The 20,193-nt window shown below is 35.3% G+C and overlaps 1 protein-coding gene across 5 annotated transcripts in view; it reads right to left on the reverse strand.

Moving 5' to 3' along the window:
- The window catches only part of RYR2 (ryanodine receptor 2), an 894,209-nt gene that overhangs the window by 545,675 nt on the left and 328,341 nt on the right, over positions 1-20,193 (reverse strand). For all 5 annotated transcript variants that reach the window (XM_073241246.1, XM_073241245.1, XM_073241243.1 and 2 more), the window contains exons 4-5: positions 12,478-12,498; positions 4,631-4,645 (exon numbers count right to left, since the gene is read on the reverse strand). In XM_073241246.1, coding sequence (XP_073097347.1) covers positions 4,631-4,645; positions 12,478-12,498 — 36 coding nt within the window. The remainder of the gene's footprint in view (positions 1-4,630; positions 4,646-12,477; positions 12,499-20,193) is intronic.

A 20,193-nucleotide genomic window follows, 5' to 3' on the forward strand; every position in this document is an offset into this window, starting at 1 on the left:
AAGAACTTCTTTCATAGTGTTCAGATATTTAAGTAGAGAAGCTTTTACATTTACTTTCAAATACTAATAGTAGTACATGGAAAATTAGTTTTTTCAGGGAGAAAAATACCTCTATGCTTAAGACTTTGAATCATCCGAGAAAAACTTTGAAACACAAATGGAAATATCACAAAATCCAACAAAATGGCACAGAATTGCTGAGCATTGCTGACTGGTAAACCTGTGGATCCCTAGCAGCATGAGATACTTACATAGCCCTGCCATCTTTAATAGTGAATCACATAACTGGTGCACAGAGGATTATAATAATTCTTTTAAATTAATAATTTATTATTGCTCAAGAATTTGTGGGTCTTCTGAGTGGCTTATATGCTCTTCCCTTTTGTCTCCCATGTATTTATGGACACCTATATGTAATGAGACTTTGCTGATCTAGGCTACATTTTTTTTCTCTTTTTTTAATTAAAGTATAGCTGATATACAATCTTATATTGGTTTCAAGTATATGACACAGTTGTCCAACAGTTACCTGTATTATTAAATCCTCAGCCCCAACTAGTACAGTTACTATCTCAACATAAGAAGATGTTACAGAATCATGGGTTATATTCTCCATGCTGTACTACAATCCCCATGACCAACTAATATTATGATTGAGAATTTTTGTGCCTCTTTATCCTCTTCACTCTCCACACCCACACACCCCAACCCCGACCTCTCCCCCATGGTAACCACCAGGCACTTCCCAGTGTCTATGATTCTACTGCTATTTTGTTCATACTGTTTTGTTTTGTTTTTAGATTCCACAAATAAGTGAAATCATACAATATTTGCCTTTCTCTATCTGGCTCATTTCACTGAGCATAATACCCTCTAGGTCCATCCATGTTCTCCCAGATGGCAGGGTTGTTTTTTTTTTATGGATGAATAATACTCCATTGTGCATATGTACTGCCTCTTCTTTATCCGTTTACCTATTGATGGACACTTTGGTTGCTTCCATTACAATCTTTTATTGTAAATAATGAGGCAATAAACATAGGGATGCACAATTTTTTCAAATTAGGTATTTTTTTATCTTTGGGTAAATTCCTAGAAGTGGAATTACTAGGTAATATGATATTTCTATTTTAGTTTTCTGAAGAACCTCCATACTGCTTTACACAGTGGCTGTACCAATTTACATTCCCACCAGCAGGGTAGGAGGGTTCCCTTTTCACCACATCCTCACCACCACTTGTAATCCCTTGTCTTTGGATAGTCGCTATTCTAACTGATATGAGATGATATCTCATTGTGGTTTTGATTTGCATTTCTCTGATGATGAGTGATATGTGGAGCATCTTTTCATGTGCCTGTTGGCCATCTGTATTTTTTCATTGGAAATATGTTTGTTCAGGTCTTCTGCTCATTTTTTAATTGGGTCATTTGTTTTTTTTGGTGGAGTTGTATAAATTCTTTATATATTTTTATGTTAACCCCTTATTGGATAATTCATTTACAAATACATTCTCCCAACTCTAAGTTGCTTTTTTATTTTGCTGAGGTGTCTTTTGCTGTACAGAAGCTTTTTAGTTTGATGTAGTCCCACTTGTTCATTTTTTATTTTCCTTCCCTTTTCCCAAGATGTGTCCAGGAAAAAACTGCTCATGCTTATGTTCAAGAGATTTTTGTCTATTTTCTTCTAAGAGTTTTATGGTTTCATGTCTTACATTTAGGTCTTTAATCCATTTCAAGTTTACTTTTGTGTATGGAGTTACACAGTAATACAGTCATTCTCTTGCAAGTAGCTGTCCAGTTTCCCCAGCACCAGTTATTGAAGAGGCTGTCCTCAGTACTATATATTCATGGCTTCTTTATCATATATTAATTGACCATATATGTGTGGGTTTATATTTGGACTCTCTATTCTGTTCCATTGATCTATGGGTCTGTTTTTATGCCAGTACCATATTGTTTTGATTACTGTAGATTTGTAGTAGAGTTTGAAGTCAGGGAGCATAATACCCCGAAGCTTTGTGCTTCTCTCTCAGGATTGCTTTGGCTATTTGGGGTCTTTTGTGGTTCCATATGAATTTTAGTATTATTTGCTCATGTTCCTTGAAAAATGCCTTTGGTATTTTGATAAGGATTGCTTGTATCGCTAAATTGCTCTGGGCAGGATGGCCATTTGGACAATAATATTTCTTCCTAGCCATGACCATGAGATACATAGATTTCCATTAATTTGTGACTTCTTTTATTTTTCTCATGAGTGCGCTTTAGTTTTCAAAGTACAGGTCTTTCACCTCCTTGGTTAGGCTTATTCCTAGGTATTTTATTATTTTTGATGTAATTGTGAATGGAATTGTTCTCCTGATTTCTGTCTCTGCTAGTTCATTGTTAGTATATAAGAATGCAACAGATTTTGTAAATTAATTTTGTATCCTGAAACTTTGCTGAATCCAGTTATTAGTTCTAATAGTTTTTTGATGGAGTCTTCATAGTTTTCTATACATAATATTATGTCATCTGTGACAGTTTTATTTCTGTTTTAGTTCTTCCTTACCAATTTGGATGGCTTTCATCCTTTATCTGCCTCTACTGTCATAGCTAGGACTTCCAGTACTATGTTGAATAGAAGTGGTGAGAGTGGACATCCTTGTCCTATTCCTGATCTTAGAGGAAAAGCTTACAGCTTTTTGCCATTGAGTATGATGTTAGCTGTAGGTTTGTTGTATATGGCCTTTGTTATGTTGAGTAATATACCCTCTATACCCATTTTGTTGAGAGTTTTTATCATGAATGATGATTGTAATAATTAATGAGAAATCTGGCTTCAGTGCAAAATAAAGACAGTTGCTTGGCATTGGATGGTCACTTAACCAAAAGCCTCCTGAGGGGACATTTCAGGTCTATGACAGCACTAACTAATCAGCATTTTTAGCACCAACAAGCAGAAATGGACTCTCAATCATAAGTAAGCATCTGTCTGTTTGTAGGAGATTATACAATGTCTGTCCAGGTATGAACAAAGCAAATTATGACTGAAAGGTGAAAGATGAATTAAATTCAGCATCCTTTTCTCTTTAAGTGGTTTAAATTACTCTAATTTCATGTATATGGCCTCTGTTAGTCAAATTCTAATGTTTCTAAACCATCCAGTGAAGGTATAGAAATAGGCTTTTGGGCTTCTGGCCTTCCACTTAAATAAAATCAAAGTAAATCAGAGCTCAATAAATTATTTCAGGTACGCCACTTAGCTGATTCTACATCATGTTTCTGTTTGCACTGATTTTTCTATGAATGTGCTCTTATGAAAGAACTTGAACTACATGTTTCAGGCAACTATTCTATTCACCCTGCTCAAGGGGAAGTAGAAATGGAATTGGATAAGGGATTAGGGTGGGGGCAAGATGATAAAATGAGTACAGTCGATGCAGATTTAACCAGAAAAACTCAATTTCTTCAAACCAATTTCATTGGTTATTTATTAATATTTGCAAGGACAGGACATATTCATGTTTTGCTGTTCATAATATTTACCCAAACCATTATTTCATGATACATCTAATTAAGTGGTTAATGTCCTCTCTTCCCCATGTAATATTTTCTACTGAAAAATAGTATCTGGAGTTATTTCAAATTTTAGAAAATGTTTTGTGTTCTTCTTGATAGATGGCTTCAAAGAAGTGCTCTGTCATCCTATCCAAACTGTCAAATTCTTAATATCAGTCAATAGGTAGTGTCAGGACCCCATAATGCTCCTGGTACAGAGTTTTGTAAAACATGAATTGCAGACTTAGTTAAGTAACTCAGTAGACTGACATGAATACTTTGGTTCCTTTTCTTCAAAGTAACCTTTTCAATCTACAAGGAGAATTCTGATCTAACATGTTTCAGAGTTTATACCTTTTGAAATGATACTGTTTTGAAATTAAATTATATGGCAGTCTTTATTAGCTTAATACAAAAATGTTTCTCTGTACATTGTTTCTAGACTTTAAGATTAGGAATTAAATGTCATGAATGTCATTTGAGAAATGTTGGAGATACACAACAAAGAAGCAAAACATTTCTACTCTGTATCTTGGAATAATGACATTCTGCTCCCTTCCTTTTCTTCCTCTGCATATTGCCTTCAGTGACGTGACAAAGTATTTCACTCTTTACTTTTAGTTTGTCTTCTTTTAAGACCTTTCAATTTTTCTAGTTTGGCTGAGAAATGAGAAGGGCTGAGTGATGTTCACTCCTTCAAAAATAATTCAATAGCAGCTTCTTGGTGCCTCTTCTAATTTCCCATACTATGAATTTCCTATTGTATTCACACAGAGTGCTTACAAACAAAGCAGCCAGTATAATCCCACAGTGACAAGCCTAAATGGAGAGGTATTTTTTAATGTTTTAATAGAAGAACTTCCTAAAGTTATCTAAATAAAACATGTTACAATATGACCTAAAAATGTCGAATATTGTTGGTTAAATTGTCGACTCTAAAGAAGTAATTTATCAAAGTTTAAAAGATCCAGTTTTATCTTTTTAATTTTAAAGTGAGAAGAAAACTGCCATGAATTCAAAAATTAAACAAAAATGTGTGACTGAACTTAAAATACACAACGTATTACAAACAGCAGATGATCCAGTGTCTTACCTTCATCATGAATTTCTGTAGGGGCACAAGGAAAAGAGAGAAAATATTAAATATACATTATTGCAAAGACTTATTTTAAAATATCTGATTCAAAAAGACTCAATTTTTCTAAATGGAGTTAGATGAACAATGAACATAAAAAAACACATTCACTGTGTTGTCGCAACAAAACTCAGTATCAACTACATGCTAGAGAAAAGCTGTAGCAGGCAAAACCCCTTTTAAAGACGTTTTTATGTTAGTTCTTCCTTTTTCAGTGGAAACATGCCATTCTACTTTAATGCGTGATTCAATTTTCAACATATATAAGCGCCAAAAAAATAAAAGATATAATCTTAAAATTGTACTCTGAAAAAGCTTTAAACCTTTTTACATCTTTCACATAAAAGTGGTGACAAAAATAGCAACCCAACTAATTTTACTGGAATAGAGCATTAGGAACAGGTAGGGTAGATGGTAAATGAATACTCTGCAATGAGCTGCTCATATTTCATGCAAAATAACAATAAGTGATTCCCTAGACACTCCATATGAACATCAAAGAAAAAGCACAAAAACTTTTCCCTTTTACTCAAAAAATGACAAAGCCTCATCTCATGACTGACATATAATAGCTCTCTTTTGCTTCTTCAAAATATAGTGTGTTCATCTTATATATTTCTTCCTTTCTCTTTAGACACATAGTTTCTTGGACTTCCTATTCTCAGGAAAGCCATAGAGATGATAAAGAGCTAAGAAGGAAAAATTATACTATATTTCCAAACTTAGGGTTCAATTTAGTTGTCACAGCATGTAAGTCCTACAGAGAAAAATATAAACATATTCACAGTTTTAAAGAAAACAGCAAGGGACAGTTTTCCAACACAGATATTTGTAAATAACAGAACTGTTTCCCTGAATCAGACCTACATTGTAATATGTATGTTACAAATGACAATTCTTTTATGACTCCTTTTTGTTCACTTCTAATACTACAACTTTAAGAAAAATTTGTAAAGAGCCATTTCATTCCTGATTTAAAAATATACACTGTTTAGTTGCATTTTTGTAACTGATATCAATGGCAAATGATATCAGGCAACTTACCTTCCACATTGAAACTGACTAATCACATGCCTACATGTGATCACTAGTGATACAGATATCACTAAACGAGAAATTAGGTAAAAAATCACTTGTAAGGCTCAATTCAAAGGAAATGAAAATCCAAAATTTTGCTACAGAACATGGTTTATTACAGATACTTTCCTCATGAGATTTTTTTCTTAATTGATCTAGGGTTTGGAGAGTTTTCTTTCTAAAACCTGATGTTCTCAGCCTGGTTTTATCAGTCATCTAGATTGAACTACTTTAGAACTGTAGTAAAAAGAAAAAAAAAGTGGACAGCAGAGTGACTAAATTTAGCTATGCATAAGTTCTAAGTTGCATAGGTAACAAGATCAAGTCACTGTGTATATGTATGACAAAACAGAATGAATACTTCAAACTAGCAAAGGCTAACAGATCTGTCCACAGAATGAGAGAGAATAGCAGATGTACTCGATATACAATATTTTCAAAAGTTAATCAGGAACATGAAAGATTATTTGTGGCATTATTGACATTAGTTTTCATTAAAGTCATCTATGGGTCAATTTGGCTTAAGTGCTAGATATTATCAAAGTCATAACATTATGCTACATTCAAAAGGGATCATCCAAGGGTAAGAAAGAAAGCAAAATACATTAAAATACAAAGGGTAACTGTATTATTTTAATCTCAATGTGAACACTGATTAAGTACAATAAAAAGAAAAAGAATTGCAACAAAAATCCTTTTGAAATTGGTGACATGATAAAAAAGGAGAAAAGCAATTCATGCATAAAGATAAATACTGAGGAAAACAGCCTTAATTTAGGTGGAGAGAATATCAATTTTACACTTATAATAAGTTGAATAAATAATTCAATTATGGGATTTATTTCGTTCATAAGAATTTCATTAGATAAGAGTGAAAATTTCAACATACGCAAATGGATGACTATATAAAGAACATTAGAATCCAGGAACCAGCATGAGTCCTGACACTGCTTTCTGTCTTGAAGAAATGTTTGGATGATAGTCAATTTATACAGAAACTCAAAGGTGGTAATTTAAATTCTTTAGGATAAAACTGCAAGTGGCATTAACTCAGCGGCATTACTGAATAGTTTAATTACTTCAGAACTGATAAGACAGATGAAGCTTCAGATGTGAGCGGGAGTCAGGGGTATAACCCTTGTTATGCTACAAGAAAACCAGGAAGAGAAACAGCAATCCTTATGCTTAAGCTCAAACATAGATGGCATAGATGGCCCTGGGAGGGTCTCATGGATGACAAACAGAAGCAAAAGAGTCTTTGGTCTATAAGGTTACGTCACTTTATCTAATAAATCTGAGGGATGTTCTTAGCATATGCAAATGTTTCTGAGTAGAAAAACAAATCAAACAGCAATACTTAATTCTAAAAATTGTAATCAATATTTGATTTTGGACATCAAGAGAATGCATAATTAAGTTCAATCTGTTACTGGTACAAAGAAAGAAACAGTAATTCAGATGATGTAAAAAAAAAAAAAAAAACTCCTCTATCATAATTATGCCTTTCAGTTCAACCTTGAATTTTTTAAACTGTTCTTTCAGTTTTGTGAAATGACAGCTGATTAAAAAAATTAATACTTCTATATATGGACCTGTCTAAGGAGTTTTAAAAGAATCTTTACGAAAATGTCTTCTTATAAATTATGTAGATAAGGAATTAGCAACACAGCAACAAAACAAACACTTGAGAGCTTGTCATTAAAAGCACATGAGGCTCCAAACTGATCACTGTTGGTTTCACTGGCCTTTTTGAAAGGTCAGTCTGATTTTTCCAGGCACATTTTTCTTCTGAAGACAGGTGCCTGGCTGCAGGGCACTGGGGGTGAGCAAGATCTTGCCTATATGAGTGGGTGGGGCACACTGGTGGACAGGTTTCCTTTTTGTTTGTGAGTTTGCACAAGTATACACAAGTCTGGATGGGCAGGCCAGCAGAACCCCTTCTGTAGATGAGAAAGAGAAGGAAAGGAATTGCCTTTCATACCATCCAGGACACGACTGCTCTTGGAGATTTACTGCTGAGCCCAGACCTGTATGTCTGGCTTTGTCCCTGGTGCTAAGTTCAAGGCAAAAAATAAAAAAGTGGGTGGGTTGCTCAACTCCTAGAACTTACCAGAAGTGGCAAGTGGCTTCTTTGGCTGATAGTGTAGGACACGTGCTGGACACAACTGTAGTGCAGGTCCAAATAGGACCACATGAGAGACTAGGGTAAAATCTTGGCTCTATGAACACGATGCTTCCATTAAGACGATGTAGTGTCCTAACCTTCCCCCACAAAATGTCCATCAAGTAACAGCCTCTCTGTCATCTTTTCACTCCACGTATAAGACGCTAGGATTCTCTATAATTCCCAGCCGGTAACCTCTCCTTCATGAGTGAGGATATATCCGACAAACTTCATTATGTTGACAAAAGGAAAAGTTTTTTGACCACCAAACACTTGGGCCTGTTGGCGGTTATTTTAAATTAATGATGCCCCCAACAAATTTTAGAGAACAAAATAAATTTAAGAATAGCAATTCCATATGTCATTTATCAATATACACTATCTAATAGCATATGTAGACACATATGTGTGGAAAAACCTCAACTATTTCTCTTATGCTGAAAATATCCTATGGGAATTATCACTTTTGTAGGAATGCCCTCCAAAAGACTGCAAGTGACTAACAGACATGTTCACTGCAGGCCCAGAAAGCATCTAGAAGAGACTTGGCTTTCAGCCCATGAAAGAACAATTAAACATATAATGGTTCAGCCGATGGCAATGCTCTTGCATCCCTCATATTCACGGACCATCACAGCACCTAGTTACATGTGCATGCTGGCATTTTTTAAAGGAATTCACCCTATTTTTAGAGCAGTTTGGTAGCAACCATTATCACTGTCTGCCTATCAACACTCTGTACAGACAGGGCTTAAATGGACTGTCTTTTCTTTTGAGTGTCATGGATTTGACATAAGATATGTAAATAATGATTTATTTCTTTTTTAGAAGGTTAAAGGAAAACAAATGATTCTGATAAACTACTATAAATCCTCATGCTTTATCTCTGTGACACATGTTTATAAATCACTGAGCTGCACAAATGTCTAAAATATGAAGTGGAATAGCTAAGGTTTTCTTCTTTTCCCAGTGTCTCAAGAGAGAATTTCTGTAAATCAAAATAAATTGATTGTGCAGAGGATATATGGAGAATAATGACCTGAAGACAGAGAAAGCCTGACCTCAGATCACCACCTACATATAAAAAATCGTCTATCTCAGGCTATAGAAGATGCCATATTTTTTAAGCCATTTCAAACATGAAGGAACATTGATAACATGAATTTCACAGGCCCTCATAGTTGCACATGAAAATGTATTATCTTTGTAAAACTGCTAGTGAGTTAGGAACATTTGAGAGAATTCTGTATTTTAACACAGTGGAATCAATGTATTTTTACAAAGAGCAAAGATATGTATGAGACATCATTCAATCTATACACAAAGCTTCACACACAATGTCACGATCTTTTCCATCCTTTCACTGTCCTCAACTCAACCCAGGACCTGCAATTCCAGGGCTCCATGCAGAAGCCAAGGCTACAGATGAGGGGCGCTACCCTGGAATAATCACCCATTAATCCAGGACTCACAGTGTTATTCTCTCATGATGTATTTGATTACTCAGTGGGCTCATGATTAAACACAAATGCTGAAAGATGCTCAAAGAGATATAGGGTAACAGGTGGAAAGGACAGAGGGAGAGAGATTTATTAAGAGTAGCCTTTGATGAACTTATCTGAAATTTTGCTATCAGAAAATTTATAAAGAAGCTGTTTTAATTTCCATATAAATTCAACTTTTATAAAGCTCTTAAATGTCTTAATCTTCTGGGGTTGTTAAATGTACTCTGTAGACAAGCAAGTATAACGGGATGTTAAAATAGGATACCTGTCTCAGAGCAAAGTGATGGCCAATAATACCACAGCTCAAACCACCAAGACAGGGATGCCAAAGGGGAGGTGGCTGAAAACCTGCTTGCTGCCCTTAGCTTGTCCCCAGCTCCAGTCTGTCAGAGGAATCTGGAAAGCCAAGATATGGTGTTTTAGAGGAAGTGTTGGTAGGCTGGGAGCCCTGCTTCCCCCGCAGCCAAGCTTGCCCTCACCTCATGGGTGGCTTCCGGGATCCCTATGTCCCCAGGAGCTGGGACACACCAGATGGGAGTCTGATGCTGGGGCTGACATGGATGTGACAGCAGAGTACAGGGCTGCAACTGGGAAGTGACTGCTCTCCAAACAAGCAAATAGGGCCCCATGAACAGAGACGCCTGTATAGTCTTCAGTGCCACCGAGAGACCCAGGGATGCGGAAGAGTTCACCAGTGACCAGCTGCAGGACACACATCTGGCTGCAGCGAGAGAGCACAGGCCAGAGACTTCTGGTGATGGGAGCTTTCCCAAAGACTCCACAGAGCCCAGAGAGAAAGTAGCTTCAAACACTTGACAAGCCCAACAAACTCTACCGGGTGTGAGGTGTGAAGCATGTTCCTCCTCCTCCAGGCCTCCAGCCCGGAGAGGTCTGAGCTATGGAGACAATTCATGTGAATTAACTGCAGAGTTCTCCTATTACACAGGATTGGACAATGCAATTACTGACATGAGACTTGGGTGTTTTGTAATGACCAGGGAGTGTTTTGCTGTCTGAATATGAGAAAAGTCATGGGACGTGCCCTAATTCAAGCCAGGGGGCAGGGGAAAAGCAGCCCCACAGAGCAGGTAAGCAGGCAGGGGTTAAAAGGGTTTCTGTTACCTTTCCAGGTTACCTGTTACAGTAGAATTTCAAACTTCCTAACGGAGAATGCGTAAGATTTGAACTATACAGGTCTTCAAAGAGAGAAACAGCTCAAGTCCTAAATTCACTGAGTCATATACATATGATGATTATTGGCATTCTCAAACAAACCCAGCAGGATGTTTTCATTATATGATATCTAAATTAACATTTTTTCATCATTAATAGGTTTTGTCATTAATAGTACTCTTTTAGAATAAGGAAGGACTAGGCCAGATTCTAATCCTAAAGAAGAGATTAGAGTCCACAAACAAGGTACCTAAGGTTCTAAAGGTCATCACTTGCAAAGCTGAACTGCATGATTTTCAGCTCAGTGTTGTCTGCATTACTTTCTCAGAACTAGAAAATAACCTCTATTGTAAAGACTTACAAATAAACTTAATAAGAATAAACTCAGAGATGAAAAATTATTATGACAATAAGAGGGAAAAGGCTCAAAGCAAGGCAGATCAAAAGTAACCAAACACATGGAGGAACAAATGGGAATACTTACAGACAATGGTAAAAAGAGGGTTTTATTCATGTATATAGTCTGTTTCCAGAAGAACTGAAAGTGGCTTCAGTGGTTGGTTCAAGATACTGATGTGGATGGAGATGGTGAGAAATACTGGAATTTCAGAAGATCCAAGCATGGGAAAAGAAAGATGGACTTGTTTTAGGATAGCTGACGTGGGGGGATGACACAAACAGGTGACAGTCATGTTCATAGAAAGCAACAGCAAGACAAGACAAGACAAGAGCAATGTGGTGCTCAGACCTGAATTTTAATTTTAGGCACAGAAGAAGATATGAAATTCCCAAAGAAATGACTGAACAGAATTGGTAATCCTTCAGTTATGAAGATAACAAATTTGAATTATTACCAGAAATATAATATAGAAGTAATAGTTCTAAGAAATCAGTATATGAGTGTCACCATCACAGAAATGATAAATTAAAAAAAAAATGTCCTTGACTATAAAGGGATGTAAGAAGTGAAAAAGTGCAAAGATGCACAATAAAACCAGAGAGACAGCCAGTTGTTTGGGAACCTACTGAAAGACTAATGAAAAGACAGCAAAATTCTCAAAATACTGCATCAAGAGAGTCAGACCCCAGGATCAGGGAAAATAATGAAGATGAAGCCATTAGTTAAGCCAATCTGAAACGATTCATTGTATTAAGTCACAGAGCAAATAAAAACAAAATAATACAACATTGCCAAGTTTCACTGTTTTGCACTTTTTGGAAAAAAGTGGATCAAGGACATCAGTGTTGATGAGACTCGTTTCCATTCAGAACTACGGGGCATTCAGAACTGCAAGGATCCTTCTTCCCTCCCTCCAGTCCTAACAGATGAGGAAACTGACACCAAAATAGTAACATAACTCGGCCACTTTACACAACTTGCCAAAATGTTGGCCCCAGACTTGGCCTCCAGAACCTGTAACTGCCCCTTCCTCCATGAAATTGTCATTCACCTGCATTTTTTACGATTGTACGAACACACATAAAAAATTTTCCCTATAGTGCATGGAAAAATGGACAAACTCAGCAGGAGGATTTTAAGCTTAAATAGTTCAGGTTTTTTCATAATGTACAATTCTAATTTAAAAAAAGCCTTCCTGTTGACACACAGCCTTCCTGCATGTCACAGTTACAAAGTCAATTCTATAAAAACTATAGGGTTCTAAGGATGAAGAACACTTTAATATACCCCATTTCAGATGAAGCAAAACCAAGTATTCATAAGTTTCTAACTAGAGACAATAAAATACTTGTTCATTACAACACAGCAGTTATTTTGACTACTGGTTATACAAGCCACACTAGGAAGCAAAAAAAAAATATTAGAGGCAACAGCAAACATGCATTTTTTAATCACAATTTCTTTGTAAATACATGGAATCACATACCCATTTTTCCACATCAACTTGCTGTGGAAAGAAAAAGCCAAAATAAATAATAAGCAAACAAATAAATATCTAGCAACATTTCAACTACTGTCATTTAAATAAAAATTGAAATGTGGCCCCTTCACCAAAATCTACTCCCAATTCTGAAGGGTAAAAGACAGCATTCAAATTTTTAATATAACATTTCATCTCATCCAACAACACCAAAAAAAAAAATCTCAGTTAATTTAATAATCACAACTTCAAAAGGCATTAGGCTAGAAATACACCAGGTACTTGAAATAAGGATAATCCGACATATTCCAAAGCGAATGTTAACCTACTTCTCAAACCTCACAGGCCTCCTGATTGAGGAATCACTATTCTCCTCTAAGAATCTATTTAATGAAAAAGATCAGTTTTGAAATACAGCACTCTAACTATTAATCTGTCATGAAATAAAAGTAAAACTTCTCTTACCCCAATCTTTCTGGTACTACATAAAATTTCGCAATATAACAAAAGGCACACCATGCCAAATTATTCTGAAATAGTAACAGAATCAAATTCTTCTTAAGTTGTACTTATTAATGTAGCTTATAATAATTATATTCTTTAAAAAATAAGTGTATATAATTATATCCAAAGTGTAAAATGGAACAAAATAATATGTCAAAAAAGACTGTCTTCTACATTGCCTTAGAATTCCCAGCAATTTAATGACCTTTTTTAAAAATCAACATTGAAGGACATATTCCATCTCAAAATTAAAAACTTCCATAACCCACCTCCCTTCTATAGCACATATGATTGGTGTCCTGTAAGAATTGAGTTTGTTTCAGATTCTTCATGCATTTAAGTTTATTTGTGATTTTTTTTTTGAGAGGGCATCTCTCATATTTATTGATCAAATTGTTGTTAACAACAATAAAATTCTGTATAGGAGAGTCAATGCTCAATGCACAACCATTAATCCATCTCAAGCCTAATTTTCATCAGTCTCCAATCTTCTGAAGCATAACGAACAAGTTCTTACATGGTGATTTTTTTTACTTAGAAAATCCATTACTCAGGTAAGAAGGTAATGCTACTTAGGCAGAAATCTTGGGCCATTGCTAGGAGACTCCACCCCTTAGTAAGCAAGCTCCTAGAAAGAAATGTACATAAAATGTAACATACACAGTGACTATTTAAGTGTTATAAAGTTATTTTTATATATCAACCTAAAAATACAGGTGGGATTGTTCTGAAGACCTAGAAAAATTCAATAGGTTACTTATAACAGAGCACATTTGATTATTTAATTATTAGTCATCAGAAAAATCTGTTCTAAGCCTACACACATCCTTTGTATTTTAAAAACACAATCATTATTTAAGAAAGAACACTGTGCTAAATGGAAAAGTCTGGTTTCCACTATAAATTTTTGAGATTTTTAGCTGTTGTATAAAGTTCAAGTCCTCATTTTAAACATTAACCTACGAATGAATCTTTTTGTGACCTATGATGAATCTATTCCTTTTGATCCTGGGGCCAAGGTAGGCAACTTAGTAATGAGCAGTTAAGTGTAGTTACCATTTGTCTTTCTATCTGCAGAACAAATTTATGTATTTATTCTCTTTCAGATAAAATAATCCAAGAAAATCTAAAATGATTTCCTTTTCATATTTGTCAGAAAAACAGAATATACCATAATGATTTCAATGATTACTAAAGACATTAGCCCATCATTATTTTCACATCTAAATGTTAAACAGTAACATTCATATTCACTCTCTCTCTCACACACACACACACACACACACACACACACACACACACATGCAGAGATAAAATGTGGATTTTTCTAGAAGAAAGAGAACTTGTAATCAAGAGTCATAGCTGCTAGTTTTAGTAATAGAAGCTCTTCAATGATCTACATTACAGAAGATAAAATTTCTTAATTAGCAAGAAGTAATAGCAATAACATAACAAACTCAATATTTAAATACTCAAATATTTATCAACACCATGTGCTGGGGGTGATTTATCAGATAAACACACAAGACAAGACAAATGGTCCACAGAATTAAAAGACTGACTAAAGTGCAATAAAGTTGTAATTATGCATAAGCGATGCACAGCAATTTCATGACACATCTCTTATTAATGTTAAAAAGAATCATTTAATTAAATGCCTGCAGACAGTGAAGAGGAAAATGATTTATATTTATATGGAGCTAATTGAGGAGAGTAAACGCAAGGTTCACAATAAACACGGGTAGTTTAAACTATTGCCAAACCCATAAAGCATATAAGACAAAGGGACATTTATTCCCATAATTTATGATTCAAGTAAGTGGGATTTTTAAAAAACATGTCAAATCCACCAATTTACAAAAAAATAAACATTTTAGTTTCTGTAGGAAATTACATTAAATATTTCATCATATTAAGACTAAAAAAGGGCAACTTCATTTTTCAAATAAAAAAAATTTTCATTCAAACTCCTGGCTTAGGAGGGGGTACCTAAATTAAGAATATAAAGCAAAGGTAATTAATTCTAAATTATATTATATCACCATATGAAAGATGGAACATTCATATGAAAGCTCTATTTTGTGTTCATATTATAATTAATAAATTTAGGACACATAAACATGGACTGCTTCATAATCAAAAATAATAATAATAATGTTTGGTTGCTTATTCCAAATTGCTCAACTTGCTTAACTTTGTGAGGTGGACAATTTTACTATTATTAAGTCTATAGGTCAAATATTAAGTTGTTATTATGGTAGGCTTTGAACTAAACACTCTGCATGTAATATTATTGTCTGCATTTTCCATATGAGGAAATAAATGAGATATAAAGGCTTTATAAATCTTCCACAACAAAACAAATGTCACTTAACCTCTGAACAGTGAAGCTTGACCTTGAAACTGGGTCTCTGACTTCAAAGCTCCACCGTCTTAGGCCCCTTCTAGGGACAGCAAGTCCGATAAATCTTTAGTCCGTATTTAATTTGGAATTGCTCAGCAGCCTATTCCTTGTGGTAAGTGCCCTCTTACGGTAAGTGCCACAATGTGTTCACATCAAGATAATAGAATGAAAAATGTACCAAGAGATTCTTACAACATCAAACATGTTATTTAGTTTCAGTTGTTCAGACAACATTTCTGGTTTTTTGCAGAGATGCATTTTCAGATAATTGTATCACAACAATAAGCAACTGTCATGATTATAGAATTTTTAATATCAAGGCAAAACACAAGAAAAGTAATTAAAATAATTAATGTATGCCTGTAATCCATTAACTTCTTAGTTTTTTTTAATAATGAACTAGAGAAAATGAAAAACAAAACCTACTCTATTCTATCAATAATTCTCTACTGTATAGGTTATTATTAACATTAGAGGTAAAACTTGAAAAATTTGCACACAGGTTTTGTGCAAAAATTTGAATCCAGGATTAAAAATAAAATGAAGTTATTTAGTTTTTTAAAGTAAAATATGATTTAGAGTGGCCATGTTTTTATTGAATATAATGAATTCAGAAAAAAATGTACAAATTATGAATATATCTTGCTAAAATTTTACTAACAAATCCATGTCATCAATACCCAGATCTAAAAATAGGAAAGTACCTACCACCCACAGTCTGCCTTCACACCTTCCCCAGAGGTGACCCTTATTCTATCAGTTTTTGTCCCCTTGCTTTAGCAAGACAAATCAATTATTTTTGCCCTTTTTGATTTTGGAAATATAGTCTATGTTCTGTTACCTAACTTATTTGGCTGACTTCAGGTTTGTAAGATTCATCATGATCTCATATAGTACTAATTCATTTTCCCTGAGTATCATATTCTGTTGTATGAATATATCCCAACTGATTTATCCACTCAACAGTCAAACAGTCCTGTTGTTTGCTGTTTGAGTGTTTGTGGCTATGACAAAGAATTTTGTAGTGAACATTCCTGCATGTATCTTTCAGTGAACACATGAACATAATCCTGTTGGGGACATACCAGGAATAAAATGACTCAGTCATGGATTTATTTATAAGAATTTAGCTATAGTGGATTCTACCAAAGAGTTTTCCAAAGTGGTGGAATAAATTTATACTCTCATCAGCAATGTGTGAGTTTCACTTGCTCCACATCTTACCAATCCGTGGGGTATTGCGAGCTTTCTGATTTTAGCTCTTCGGGTGGGTGTGCAGTAAACACCTTATGGCAGTCTTAATCTGCATTTCTCTGATGCCTCCTGAGGTGAAGCACCCACTCATGTGCTTTTGGATATTTTTGAATGGCAGCTGTTGTGAAGTATTTGTTCAAGCGTTTTACACATTTTTTGGTACGAGGCTATCTTTTTTCAAACGGATTTGTCAGAATTGTTCGTATTTTTTCAAGTGCTCTCCTCTCAGCCTGTGTCTCATCTTATCAGTATGTTAACGGTAACTCTGCTGACAGACATTTTTAATTGTGACACAATCTAACAATCCTTTCTTTCATGGTTGGTATTTTGTGTCATGGAAAGATCCTCCCACATTATTGCCTAGAAAATTTATTATTTTGCCTTTCACATGAGAGCGACAAACCTGTTTGGCATGGATTTTTTGGTGTATGGTTTTAGGAAGGAAATCAAGGTTCACCTTTCCCCTCATAGAGCTAGCTATCTAACTGACCTGGCAGCATTTATAGAAAGATAATCCTTTCCCCACTCCACTGCATTACCACCTGCATCATAAATCTTATTACTACTGTGTGGATCTATTTATCAACTATTCTATCTCTGGGCTGATGCCATACTATGTTTAATCACTGAAACATCAAAATAAGCTTTAATATCTGGTAGACAAAGAACCCAGCTTTGCTCTTTTCCTCAATACTGTATTTACAAATTGACTCTATTCATTTCTTGTAATGTTTAGGATTGACTCAGATTTTCATGCACATAAGAAAACCTTGTGGAATTTTGATTGAGATGCATTGATCAACAGATCAAATTTGGAAAGAACTGCCATCATTATGATATTCAGTCTTCGAATACATGAACAAAGTATATTCCTCCTTTTTCTTCTTTGGTCATCTTTAATTTATTTCAAAATGTTTTTCTATGTTTTATGTAAGGTCTGTACGTCTTTCATTAGAACTATACCTAGGTATATGACGTGTTTTTTTTGGTACCATTAATCTAAAATTACATGAAGAACATTATGTTTACTAAACTCCCCACTTCACCAAGTCTCCCCCACAAAAACCAATACAGTCACTGTCCATCAGTGTAATAAGATGCTGTAGAATCACTACTTGTCCAGTCTGTGTTACACAGCCCTCCCTGTGACCCTCCCCCACATTATAAATGCTAATCGTAATACCCCCTTTCTTTTTCCCCACCCTTGTCCCTCCCTTCACACCCATCCTCCCCAGTCCCTTTCCCTTTGGTAACTGTTAGTCCATTCTTGGGTTCTGTGATTGTGCTGCTGTTTTGTGCCCTCGGTTTTTCTTTGTTCTTATACTAAACTTATGAGTGAAATCGTTTGGTATTTGTCTTTCTCCACCTGGTTTATTTCACTGAGCATAATACCCTCTGGCTCCATCCATGTTGTTGCAAATGGTAGGATTTGTTTTCTTCTTATGGCTGAATAATATTCCATTGTGTATATGTACCACTTCTTCTTTATCCATTCATCTGCTGATGGACACTTAGGTTGCTTCCATTTCTTGGCTATTGTAAATAGTACTGTGATAAACATAGGGGAGCCAGTTCTTCAAACTGGGCTCCTGCATTCTTAGGGAAAATTCCTAGAAGTGGAATTCCTGGGTCAAATGGTATTTCCATTTTTAGTTTTTTGAGGAACCTCCATATTGCATTTCACAATGCTTGAACTACCTTGTGTTCCTACCAGTAGTGCAGGAGGGTTCCCCTTTCTCCACAACCTGGCCAGCATTTGTTGTTGTCTGTGTTTTGGATAGTGGCGATCCTTACAGGTGTGAAGTGATATCACATTATGCTTTTAATTTGCATTTCTCTGATGACAAGCGATGTGGAGCATCTTTTCATGTGTCTGCTGGCCATCTGAATTTCTTCTTTGGAGAACTGTCTGTTCTGCTCCTCTGCCCATTTCTTAATTGGATTATTTGCTTTTTGTTTGTTGAGGTGCATGAGCTCTTTATATATTTTGGATGTCAACCCTTTATCAGATCTGTCATTTATGAATATATTCTCCCATACTGTAGGATACCTTTTTGTTCTATGGATAGTATACTTTGCTGTACAGAACTTTTCCAGCTTGATATAGTCCCACTTGTTTATTTTTGGCTTTTGTTTCCTTTGCCCAGGGAGATACATTCATGAAGAAGTCACTCATGTTTATGTCCAAGAGTTTTTTGCCCATGTTTTTTTCTAAGAGTTTTACGGTTTTATGACCTACATTCAGGAGTTTTGATCCATTTCGAATTTACATTTGTGTATGGGGTTAGACAAGGGTCCAGTGTCATTCTCTTACATGCAGCTGTCCAGTTTTGCCAGTACCAACTGTTGAACAGGCTGTCATTTCCCCATTGTATGTCCATGGATCCTTTATAGTAAATTAATTGACCATGTGTTTGTGCTAATGTCTGGAGTCTCTATTCTGTTCCATTAGTCTGTGGCTCTGTTCTTGTGCCAGTACCAAATTGTCTTGATTACTGTGGCTTTGCGGTAGAGCTTGAAGTTGGGGAGTGAGATACCCCCCACTTTATTCCTCCTTCTCAGGATTGCTTTGACTATTCGGGGTCTTTGGCGGTTCCATATGAATTTTAGAACTATTTGTTCCAGTTTGATGAAGAATGCTATTGGTAATTTGATAGGGATTGCATTGAATCCGTATATTGCTTAGGGGAATGATGGCCATTTTGACTATATTAATGCTTCCCAGCCAGGAGCATGGGATGAGTTTCCATTGTAGTGTCTTTTTAATTTCTGTTAAGAGTGTCCTGTAGTTTTCAGGGTATAGGTCTTTCACTTCCTTGGTTACGTTTATTCCTAGGTATTTTATTCTTTTGATGTCATTGTGAATTGAATTGTTTTCCTGATTTCTCTTTCTATTAGTTCATTGTTAGTGTATAGGAAAGCCACCGATTTCTGCATGTTAATTTTGTACCCTGCAACTTTGCTGAATTCTGATATTAGTTCTGGTAGTTTTGGAGTGGAAGCTTTAGGGTTTTTTATGTACAATATCATGTCATCTGCAAATAGTGACAGTTCCACTTCTTCTTTACCAATCTGGATTCCATGCATTTCTTTGTTTTGTCTAATTGCAATGGCTAGGACCTCCAATACTACGTTGAATAACAGTGGGGTAAGTGGGCATCCCTGTCTTGTTCCCAATCTCAGAGGAAAAGCTTTCAGCTTCTTGCTGTTCAGTATGATGTTAGCTGTGGGTTTATCATCTATGGCCTTTATTATGTTGAGGTACTTGCCCTCTATACCCATTTTATTGAGTGTTTTTATTATGAATGGATGTTGAATTTTGTCAAATGCCTTTTCAACATCAATGGAGATAATCACGTGGTTTTTGTCCTTCTTTTTGTTTATGTGGTGGATGATGTTGATGGATTTTCAAATGCTGTACCATCCTTGCATCCCTGAAATGAATCCCACTTGGTCATGGGGTATGATCATTTTGATGTATTTTTGAATTCAGTTTACTAATATTTTGTTGAGTATTTGTGCATCTACATTCATCAGTGATATTGGTCTGTAATTTTCTT

Source organism: Manis javanica, chromosome 7 (assembly GCF_040802235.1).
Source record: "Manis javanica isolate MJ-LG chromosome 7, MJ_LKY, whole genome shotgun sequence".
Lineage (NCBI taxonomy): Eukaryota > Metazoa > Chordata > Mammalia > Pholidota > Manidae > Manis > Manis javanica.